Raw genomic sequence first — 12,400 nt, 5'->3', positions numbered from 1 at the left:
AGCAGCACTCTTGCAGAGCATGTCCCAGCAAATCATGGGTTAATTAGGTGTGGCACCAAGCTAGCCTCCCTGCAGAAAGCATTCCATAAACAAGGTGCCACTGCTTAACAGGCCCTTCCTTCAGCTGCTGGCTCTACCACACCACCTTCAACTTTCTTAAAAACAACTGTAATACAGCCATTGCTACCTTTGGTATGTATACATTTTCCCCTGTCCTACTATTGACTCTGGTCAAACAGGTTTGGCAGATTTTTGTAGTGCTTCAAAAACTTGGCTAGCCAGCAATGACAGTGAGCCATTTGGAGAAGTGAAGCAAATATGCACATCCCAGGCAGCAACAGCTCTATCTTACCACCTACAACTCTCTAGAAAACAACAACGTTAAATCTGTCTCCAACTGAACCTAGAATAAGATTACTATTTATTGGTCTTAAAAGAATATGTTTGATGGTTATTTTTTTAAAATCAATTGATAAAAACAAAATGTTCGTAGTAAAAAACAGTCTTAACATGTACAATATCAATAATTTCAAAATATAGATCATCATCAGTATTAGTTCTCTGTGAACACTGATATTTTAGGGCTCTTTTTTTAAAAACAAGCAAACAAACAAAAAACCACATAAATCCTTTCAGTGTTTGTACCCTGCTTCTCCTTTCAAAAGGAAGCCCAAACTAATTGACAATAACATAGCAAAACAAATACAGTCAAATCACATGCTCATTGCTATTGGAGTTTCTTCCCTTCCCTGAGAAGGACCTCTAAAAGCCCACCTTCTTAAGGGTTGAATCCAATGCTATCTGTCTGCCAGCAAAAGAGAAAACACTGACGCATGGGATTCTAACCCTTGCAGCCCCCCATAGAGCCCCTTCCCAAAGGTGCTCCAGAAGATTGGGGGATCCTCCAGCGCAGGAGAAGTCCCATTACACAAGTGAAAGTTTGCCTACGTGGCTATGGGTGTCGCCTGTTACACATACACATCTTGTTTACAACCTTAATCCATTAGTGATACTTTAATCATGAAATTGTTTTACCACTGATTTTTTTAATTATTATTATTATGCATCACATTCAGCCCAACACTGAACAATATTTGTTTCCCCACTAAAAACTTAAAAAGAAATGCAGGAGAGGTAAAGGAATGTTTTGGAAATATAGAGCAGTGATGCAAAGGGTGGACGTGTATCTTCTAAACCTAATACCTATGAAGCACACGTTCCTGACGATGTAACAACGGAGGGTGTGCCTTGGATTACTAAAGGACAACAAATGGCAGGGAAGAACAAATGTGTGGGTGAAACGCCTACAGCTTAACTTTGAGGGCTGCTTAATATCCTGACTTGCTCCAAGGAATAAACAATCCATGAAGAACGTAACAGCCAACCATGGAGGTAAGATACTGACAATGGGGGTGGGGGGGAATCCAAGATTCTCTCAATACCCGAAACTGCCAAGACCAGTGGCACCAATGAAATAAAACTATCTTGGAGGAAAAAGCATTAGCCATAGAGGCCAGGGTATGGCTAGAGGAGAAAAGATTTGAAAAGTTGTTGAATCTGGGGAAGCAACATGGTTCAGTTGGGCAATATGACTTCAGTAGTTCAAACTGTGCCCTCCCCATTTCCTACCCACCCTCACTTTAAACGTGGAGTAAATGTTACTCACTGATCAGCATGTTTGGAAGATACCAAAAGGCCACACACTAAGTATGACTATTCTCATTCTCTCTCACACTCACTCACCCCAACCAGTCTCCCATGGATCAACTTATGCAATTCAAATCACAAATCAACTCATGCAATCAGGCCATAAGCAAAGAGCTGGTGTACATACAGAAAACATCCCTAAATTATTCACACATTTATATATTAATCAACTTGAATTATCCTTCTTGCAGAACAGAATGATCACTGCATAGCCCTGTGAGACAGATCCGGATGAACATTTTCAAATTAGCAAATATATAGGGAAGCATACAAGGCCAAAACTATTAAGACACCCTAATTCAGAGTTCATATTCTCTCTTTCTCTCTCCCTGCACACACACACACTATTAAAATGCAATGGCAAAAGACAATTTTAGTTTGAATTTGACCAACATTTCAGTAAGCCCATTTTCCTTCACTATTAAGCAATACTTCAACAGGTAAGGACAAGTCAGAGTTTCTGTTACACAACAGCAGATTCCCATGATAGACATGATTACAATAAATGTCAGAAATTAACTTCCTCCTCAGCTCTTTTTAAAGAGCCCCACCCTTTCTTATTGTCATTTCTAAAGTCAATTCAAGACAGAAAATAAGAACTATGTATCCACCTGTTAATATTTCATTATCCCTGGTTGATTTCCTCCCTTTTAAACCTGAGAGTGAATAGAAGAGGTTCAAGTCCCCAAGCCCTAACCAAGGCAGAAAGAAGGGGAGAAACTGAGTCCTCAAATGTTTTTGTCTTGTATATCTCATATAAACATGGCAGGGAAATGGGACTGGTCCAAAACTCTTACATCCTTGAAAGATGCATTACCCTTCTGGTTAAATGAAAGCAAGATGTGGCATATTAGAGATGTGGCATATTAGTTACCATTTCTAAAGTAACAACAAGTCAGGATCCAGAATATCCTGTTTGCCTGTACATCACCACCACCGTGCACTGGGCTCACACAACCATCTTTGTCAAACTAAAAGGTAATAACTGACAAGATACTGGGTTGTGGCATGAAATCAGCGCAGTAAGGGAATCAAAGCAGTAATGAAAGTTGCTGATTTTGAGCCTTGCTGAATTCAAAACCAGGGGGGAAGGGGATGCTGGGGGTATCCCACGTGTCAAGACCCCAGAATGTAAAATGGAGCTGTTGCCAAGAGAAAAGGGTGAACAAGACTGGGGGGGGGGGGGCGTTGAGCAGTGGGCCTTGGGTACAGCACCAGCTCATCCATAGAAGAGGCAGGTGGCCGTGCTTTTCCATCAGTCAACCTGAAAGAAAGGGAACAGAAGGATACTAGCACCACAGTCGAAAATGCTCCCCCAGCCAAAAGCCGACTTGGAAGTAAAGTCCTACTTGTAAACAAGGACCTACTCATTAAGTATGGATGGAACGGGGTGGGTGGGGGTGGGTACAACAGGAAATGGGTGTGGTTGGGAGAGCTGCCTGCAAGAGTCAGGAGGGAGAGGCAAAGGAGGAAGAACCTCCTGAGCTTCTTTCAGAAACAGAAGAAGCAGAGATAAGAACCATAAGTGATAGCTAGCCCTCTTTCCTCCTTCTGCAGCAGGTGTGGGCAGCTTATGGCCCTTCAGATATTTTGGCGTGCAACTTCCACCACCCCTAGCCAACATAGCCAATGGTGAGGGATGATGGGAGTTGTAGGCAAAAGCATCCAGGGAGCCACAAGCTGTAATTGCCAACCCATGTTCTAAACCCTTGTGAAATTGGTTGGGGTAGTCAGGGAGAAGAGGCATAAGGATAGGGTGTAATGCACACCCACTCACCATGCACACTCATCAGTCTAGTGTGTTTTGAAATTGTCTACTTCTTGACCCAGTTATGTTCTATCTCAATTTCATTAGAGCGGAACAAAAATGGTTTCATGAAAGGATCTAACCCAAGTCTTTGGATTCTTATATTAAATTTCATCTTCAGACCTTGCTGTTCCTTCCCAAAAGATCCAGGGGGGATTTTTTTTTCTTTTCTTCAGTGAGTTGGCCAAAATTGAATGCCACCAAGGAAGAATTTGTAATCTAAAACAAGAGGGCAAGGCACACTGCATATGACAGCTAATTATTAAGCTCTCCCAACCAATCCATTTTCCAAATAACAACAGCTGGAAAACATTTAAGGAAGTAATATTATTGTACAGTTTCTAGTCTACAGTTAAAGCAGCTTAAGGAGCAAGTGCAAAGGAAATTATTTTTCAGACTTAATATTCACCAGAAACTTTGAAATGAAAATTATGGAATTATCTCCCCAACAAGGCCCGCCTAGCGCCAACATTACTATCTTTTCAGCACCAGGTCAAGACTTTTTTCTTTTTCCAAGCATTTAAGCAATATATGATGATCTTAACCGATCCCGGATCTGTTTTTAGGTTCATCTGATAGCTTATAGTTGTTTTTAGATGTATGTTGTGTATACTATCTGTGATATTTTTTATGGTTTTAAATTTTATATATCGTTTTTAATGTTTTAAGCTTATGTAAACTGCCCATGGGGTAGTATAAAAATAACAACAACAACAACAACAACGTCTCAATCCACTATCCAACACCCTTAACAATACATACAGCATCGACATAAAACACCAAAACCAAGCAAAGCACAGAATTAATTACCTCCTGTACGTGGATGATATCAAAAACTATGCCTCAACTCTGAAACAGATAAAAGGTCTCCTGCAAATCACTGAAGAACTGATGACAGACATGAAAATGGAATTTGGTATGCTACACATAGAAAGAGGAAAATGGAAAGAAGAAGAAACAGCAGAAATGCTAAATAACGAAACACTAGATAACATGGAAGAAAATGAAACATAAAAATACTAAGGATTCCAACAAAACACAAAAATCAATCACACCACAGTAAAAACTCAACTAGTAATGCAATATAAAACTCACCTATCACAAATCCTAAAATCCAAACTCAAACATTTTCAAAGCCATCAACTCCTACGCAATACCCATCCTCACGTACTCATTAGGAATCATACACTGGTCACACACTGAACTCGAAGAAATAAACAGACTCAATTGCACCGAACTCACAAAACACCGCATGCTCCATTTCAACTCATGCATCGAAAGAATAACAATCAGCAGGAAAGGAGGAGGAAAAGGTCTGCTGGACATTAACACAATCCATGCTAAACAGACAAAATCACTTAGAGAATTCTTCCCCACTAAAAACACCCCCATTCATAACGCCATAGTAAAAGCAGATAAAAGCTACAACCCACTTAACCTGGAACTACAAAACAAAGACCAAGCACAACCACTCTCACTCGCAGAGGAAAAAAAAGGGGGCTCAAAAAGCACGCCATGGGAAGCACTACAATATAATACAGAACCCAGAAATAAACAATCGTACAAATGGCTCAGGAAGGGTGAGCTATTTCCAGAAAGAGAAGGATTCCTAATAGCTATACAGGATCAAGTTATAGCAATCAAGAACTACCAAAAATACATCATAAAAGATAACAATGTAACATCAGACCTATGCAGGAAATGCCATCAATTCCAAGAAAAAATAGGCCATTTAACAGGAGGATGTAAAATCCTGGCAGAAATGGACTACATGGACAGACACAATACAGCTGCAAATATATTTCACCAACAACTGGCCATCAAATTCAACCTTATCAAACAACCTACACCATACTATACATATTCACCTGAAACAATCTTGGAAAATGCAGATCATAAAATATACTGGGACAGAACAATTCATACCGACAGAACAATACCTTGCATCCGACCAGACATAACGGTCATAGAAATATACACGTACCTCATCAGCATAGCAATACTGAATGACAAAAATGTTGTTGAAAAGGAAGAGGAAAAGAGAAAAATATACACCACTGGTCATGGAAGTCAAAGAACTATAGCAACAGGAAAAGGTCACAATTATTCCGTTAGTCACATCAGTCACCGGCATCACATCAAAAAAATATACAGAAAACCTTCAGAAACTGGACCTACCAAAATATATCCACACCAACATCCAGAAAGCAGTCATAATTAAAACATGCTCAATTGACAGGAAATTCCTGAATCTGTAAGACAGCGTGGCTTGGCAAAGCCCATCATGTTCATCTAGAAAAACCGCCATGAGCAAGAAAGATAATAATAATAATAATAATAATAATAATAATAATAATGCTATATGAAGCCTGTAGCAGATGAAATATATTCAATATGATTCATATTTAAAAGCCATTTTATGCCCACAGTATTTATAAGATTCAAATACAAAAATGTTTCATTTATAGCTAAAAGATGGCTGAAATTCTATGGCAGTGGGCCAAACAAGGTAATAGGTATTATCCTTCAAGAACTCTTAAGAAGGCTTGTGATCTGTAGGCAGAAATTTAGAATTACTTAGAAGATGTCAAACCAATATACTAACGTTTTGTCTTTGTCTGGTATATACTAGAATGATATAAAAAAACTCAAGAACTACATTTAATTAACCCAAAGCTTCTGTTGAATTCTCTAGTTTGAATGTAGCTGTAGACAGCAAGAAAACATTTTTTCTCCCTATAAACTTGTGGGACAGGTGGATTCTGTTTATTTCCATTTAGAATAACAAGGTCCAGGATAATGTTAATTCATATAAAAATTGTTGGGCACAATTTAAGGTTGCTTAAATATTATATTTAGAAAGTTTATACTTGATTTAATTTTATATTACTATTCTAGATATATTCTCACAGTATTGATATTTATCTATTTATATTTTGAATTTGTTAGTTTGACTGGAGTTATAGAATACTTTTGAGAGATTATTTTATTTATAAAGCTTATACTTGATTTAATTTTATAATATTACTAAATAAGTCAGGAGATACTTTTTATTAGGCCAACATCTGTTGGGGGAACAATATGGAATCTTCCCAAATACAGTCAGAAATTTTCTCCAGGTAAAATGTGGAGGTGGTGAATTCCCATTCCAAGTGCTGAGCAGCATGGCTTACTATCACAAATATATTTCCCCCGCCTCCTGCTTGTTGCCAAAGGCCATGGAATCAGAAGTCATGGTGGATGACTCCTACTGCAGTGGCACCATATTTCCGTGGCAATGGCTCTGGCAGTGACAACAGTTCCAAAATATGCTTAGAGGTGAGGATGAGATCTTCTGGGGTGTGGGTAGGAGGATTTGGGGATGGGGAAAAGAATGTGCAGCAAAAGGAGGGTAAGATTCCCATCTTTTACAGGATCTCCTTGTAGGAATAGGATTTCATGATGAGGTGCTAATGCTAATCACTTACATATTTTCTTTTCCACATAAGAAGTGATCAATGAGATACTTGCAGCACACATAACAGATCCCACTAACATTTGAGAAATCTTGGGGAGTGGCAAGGTGAAGGTGGGAAGCTCGATCCTCTCACTCTTGATCAAGGAGCGCATAAGACTGGATGCAATGAACACACGGTAAACACCACTAAACCTTGAATGACTTCAAGATGTCCTCACGCATCTATACAGAATGCCTAGTCATTAATTTTATTATGGCATCGTAGAGGCAATAATGGTTCCTCTCATTTTTGGAAACAGAACAGCTTGCATAAAGGCAAGAGAAACAATGCCACTAGCATGGCATTTGGCAGGATACTCAGCTATGTGGTCTCTTGTGCTTGCCTATGAGTAGGGCTGACACCACCACAAAGTTCTTCCGAGTTCTCTTCTTGCCCACAAACCAACACACAGTCAGTGTCAAATAAATCTGTGTTTGGAACTTGGCTAGATATCAGTGGTTGGTTATTTATTTGTTGTTGTAAGTTGCAAATATTTATTGTTATATTGTGTTATGTATCTATCTTAACAATGGGTTTTAGTGTTTTCGTGTGTAAACTGCTTAAAATTTTTATTATATCAGTGGTATATAAATATTATAAATAAATAAGATCAGTGGTAACAATGCAAATGCTTGTCACAGCCTTTGATCACTGCTTTAGCCACCACTGAAGTGAGCTTTGATGCACGTCTATTTGAAGAACAGTGGCAGGAGGGGTCTCCCCACTTCGGTACTACTCTGTCTGGTAATCCTAAGACTCATTTATCTTTCACATGCAAGAAGGGAAACATGTCCACTACAAGGATGGGAATTGCAATTGTGGCAAGAGCAATGATGGTAGGGTTTGTGGGATGTCAAGACTTCTTCCTCTCCACTGCTTCTTCAAGCATCTGTATGGGCCTGACCAGTCATGGCTGATTCCCAGTGGCTTAGTAGTATGGACTCTAAATCCTGGATAACATACGAGGAGCCCTAACGGATCAGAGTAAAGGCCTATCCAGCACAGCATCTTGTTTCCTATAGTGGTCAACCAGATATCTATGGGAAATTCAACAGCAGGACATGAGGGCTACATGGAGGAAGCTACATTGGCACAATTGGGATCTTCTACAATGAATATTCTCTCTTCCACTTGATGGACTTGATATTGGACTAGGGAGAATACAGCTAGCTGCTCCTCAAATGACCAAAATGAAAAAGAGGAGCAGCAAAACTAGATGGTAAAAATGGCACAAAAGGCAGAAAAAGAGCAAAGTGAGGTAAATGAAATGGTGGGGGAAAGTGCAAGGAATTTACAAGAAAGCTTTTTTAAAAAACAAAACAAAACATTACCACATTGCACATGAAGTGGATTCCTTGAATTGCTGTTCACTTTCCACACCAGGAAGGCAAGGAAGAACTTGGATTCAAGTTCAACATCAATTCTTTCCTATGAATCTGACTGATACTTGCACATGCTCAATGCATTGCTAAAGAAAGGTACCTCTGCACATCTTGAAAATGCATTCTTAATGGGCACAATTTACAACAACGCAAAACATGTTGGTGAAAAACCTGAAATACTGTGGGAACTGTAGAGTCCCAACAATGGAGCATGATCACTAGGAGCGCCATAGTGATGATAATAGCATAGTAGATTCATCCGTGCTTTCAATCTACAGAGCTAACAACTAATATTTTTCCTAGTTGAAGTAACAGTGATTTTTGCTCATGGGCCTTCTAAAGTGAACTACAAAATAATATAGAATATATTCAAATATAGAATCCTAATATAAGTAGTAAGGAGGGAAAGGCTTATTGCTACAAGTATTTTAAAAAATTGTAAAATCATTTAAGAATATCTACTTTAATTCATCGGACCAATCATACATGCATGCAGTGATAAACATTTTCACAAAAGGTGAATGAATGAACACTAGTTACCTGTTCATGAAAGATCTTGAAGTCAGTCCCATACATCTTCATCTCCTCTGGGAAATCTTTATAAGCATTCAAATAAGGAATGTGACCATCCATTACCAGCCTGTGTGAAATGGGTAGAAGTAAAATCAATATGTACATAGTGATTTGTTTCAATATGCATGCCAAAATTTAGTTACAAAGCTAAAACAACATAGTACGTGACTAAAATCTCTAATCCCTGCTAAATATGACATTTAAAATATCTTTAATTTATGAGAGCCAAAGTACAACTAGAAAAACTACTGGCTGCAGCACACAACCAACCTTCACACCCTGCCAATACTGCACTGTTACATGGGTGTGTCATGTAACTTGGACCGATTGGTGGGAGTGGGTGCGCCTATGCAGAAATATCAATCACTGCTGAGGGAGGAGCTGCTTTGAAGAAATAGCCCTTTGCTTAACCCTAGATTTTTATTCCTCTTTGTCAATTAGTAAGGAAGTAAATTAGTAAAGAACTAGTAAAGAGTGGGGGAAATCCCAGGCTACGGAAAATGCATCAGTGGGATTTAGCCTTGGCAGCAATTTCCCTCTTCTTTGCAAACTGTGGGGAAGGGGAAGTGAGGCAGGTGGCTACTAGGAGGAGGGCTTTCTCTGTTGTGGCACCCCGGCTGTGGAACGAGCTCCCCAGAGAGGTCCGCCTGGTGCCTACAACTGTATTCTTTTCATCGCCAGCTGAAGACCTTTATATTTTCTCAGTATTTTAATACCTAATTTAACTTAAATTTAAATTTTTGCTGTTTTAATTCTGTATTTTAATCCTATATCAATTTCTGCTGTGTGGTTTTATCCTGGTTGTGCTTTTTATATATTTTGTATTTGGGTTTTTAGATTATTGGTTGTTTTATCATGTTCCTCACGGTTTAAATTTTTGTGAACCGCCCAGAGAGCTTCGGCTATTGGGCGGTATAAAAATGTAATAAATAAATAAATAAATATAAATAAGAAGGGAAAACTAGCAGATGAGAAGGCTGATGCTGAGCATTAGGGGCCAAGTCAAAATTCAGAGTAGGAGGTGGGCTGGGCTTGTAATGGCTAGAGGATTTTTGAATTGGAGGGGTTCAGACCCCTTTTCAAAGGACACCTTTGAAAGCGAAACTATCGGCCATGTGCAGACAGCCTGCAAGTTACATATTCCAACTTGTGTGTTGGGACCCATGATTTGAGTCGCAACCTGACTTTAGGTTGAGCACACCAGTAGTACTACATCCAGACACAACTATGATGAAAAAAATAAATAAGAACTGGATTCCAAAATGCATGTTTAGGCTAGAGGTGGGTTCCACGCCTGAAAAGGTTGCAAATTACCAAGTTATCACTGCTCTTCTCCGGGACCACCATGAGTGTACTTTGTACGTCCTTGGTTTCTTTTCAAAGACCAGTGAAAATACTTTCATTGCACTGGGTGTCTGGGGATTAAAAGAGGCTGTTTTTTACCTAGCTTTAATTTCTGGTATTAGTTAACCTACATTGTTGTACTGCTTGTATGAATTATTTTTACTTGTGTTAGTAATCTGCCTTTGGAAGAGTTCTCTGTTAAAATGTGGCTGATGAATATTTTAAATCTATTTATTCATGACTGACCTAAACATGTGGTGAATCTTATACAACATAGCCAATCATATTTTATTTTCCTGCACAATTTTTTTAAAAAAACTATACTTAAATAGAAAACCAATAGTAGGCTTAAAAACAAAATGCTTCATTAGACATTGTTCTTACCTTAGGAGATCTGATAATGTCATTGATTCTCTCAGCCAGAGCAATGCCAAATAGCAAAAAGCCAGGGTCATCGGCATTGACATTCTGATGTCCCCTTTCTTCCATTTCGTTAAATACAATCTACCATCCACAGATCCAGACCAGACAGATCTTCCTGCGGAGTTGACTTTAACATAGAAACATTTTTTTTAAAAAACTAATAATTCTAGCACAATATACTTTGTCCCAAATAGCAGCTTACTTACCTTGATAAAAGCAGAGAAGTAAACAATGCTAAAACAATGTGAAAGAGGAGAAAGTCTGCATTGTCTTTAAATCCAGAAGTACACATGAAGAGCTGTACAGGATGGATCAGATCAAAGGGCTATCTAGTCCCCAACATTCCGAACCCAAAGTGGCCACCAAATGCCTACGAGAAGCCCACACAAGCAAGACATGAGTGCAATAGCACCCTCTCACTCATGTTCCCCAGCAACTGGCATACTGAACCTGATGGTAGCATTTATTTACTTACTTACAATATTTATATATCGCTGCATATCTACAATAGATTCCTGAGTGGTGAACATAGGAATAAAATATAAGAATATTAAAATTGTTCAATTTTAAACAGAATAGCAAAAAAAGAAAAAGAAAAATGGTGGCTGGTCAGTTGAGGAATGCTTCAGTTGAGGAAAAGAGCTGTTTTCAGGAAGTGCCAGAAGCAGCACAGTGTTTGCACCTGCCTGACCTCCAGAGGCAGGGAGTTAAAAAAGGGGGGGCACCAAACTAAAGGCTCTTGTGATGAACTCGTCAGGCCATAGGTCCGTGTGGAATCACCAGGACCATGCCCTCTAATGACCTCAGTGACTGGAATAGTTAGTAAGGGAGAAGGCAACCCCTCAGGTATCCTGGCCCCAAGTTGTTTAGGGCTTTGTACAGTAGTACCAAACCCTTAAACCTAGCCCAGTAGCCAATAGGCAGCCAGTGCCCTTCCCTCAGCAAAGGAGTTGCACGCTGAAAAGGGGCAGCTCCTGACAACAGCCGAGCTGCTGCATTCTGTACTAGCTTAGCCATCATGACTAGTAGCCATAGATAGCATTACCCTCCATGAATTTGTCCAGCCGTCTTTTAAAGCTGGCCAAGTTGGGTGACCATGACCACATCTTGTGGTAGGAAATTCCATAGTTTAACAATGCAGTGTGTAAAGAAGTACTTCTTTTTCTCTGCCCCAGATATCCCACTATTCAGATTCATGGGATTTCCCAAGGTTCTATTATTTTGAGAGAGGAAGAAAAACTTCTTCCTATCCACTTTCTCCACAGCTCCAACACTGTAAACTTTCTTCATAGGGACATTGCTCCACTCTCTTACATCACCTTTTCTGTGATGTAAATAAAAACTTTAGTGTGTTTGGAACTGGGGTCTTTGTTTTCAAATCATATTAGCTAATCTCATCACACCAACATAGGCATTTTCCTAGCTAGACAGATGGGAAATGCAGAACGAAAGGATCAAGAAAGCTGCCGAAACCACAAATTAGAGATGGCTCAAAAGCTGTGTATGAGCATATCAGCAGATTAAATTTCTACAAAAGATTTCACTTCTCAGCATAGCCAGGAATTGACGTAATCTTTAAAGATTAAAACAATTCATTAAGTGCATAAGTAGCTTTACTTAAAGTACAACTGTTCTATACAAGTTAAGCTTATACTAGGTTAAAAATA

At 39.1% G+C, this 12,400-nt stretch overlaps 1 protein-coding gene across 2 annotated transcripts in view; it reads right to left on the bottom strand.

Moving 5' to 3' along the window:
• Positions 1-12,400, bottom strand: part of TAF1B (TATA-box binding protein associated factor, RNA polymerase I subunit B) — a 41,406-nt gene that overhangs the window by 16,024 nt on the left and 12,982 nt on the right. Inside the window, exons 7-8 of one of the 2 annotated variants that reach the window (XM_063125151.1) lie at positions 10,695-10,860; positions 8,934-9,033 (exon numbers count right to left, since the gene is read on the bottom strand). In XM_063125151.1, the coding sequence (XP_062981221.1) occupies positions 8,934-9,033; positions 10,695-10,860 (266 nt within the window). The remainder of the gene's footprint in view (positions 1-8,933; positions 9,034-10,694; positions 10,861-12,400) is intronic. The other variant, XM_063125152.1, reaches the window with a different exon arrangement.

This window comes from Elgaria multicarinata, chromosome 4 (assembly GCF_023053635.1).
Source record: "Elgaria multicarinata webbii isolate HBS135686 ecotype San Diego chromosome 4, rElgMul1.1.pri, whole genome shotgun sequence".
NCBI lineage: Eukaryota > Metazoa > Chordata > Lepidosauria > Squamata > Anguidae > Elgaria > Elgaria multicarinata.
The sequence above is the reverse complement of the archived record's forward strand: the minus strand, read 5'-3'. Positions and strand labels throughout refer to the sequence as shown.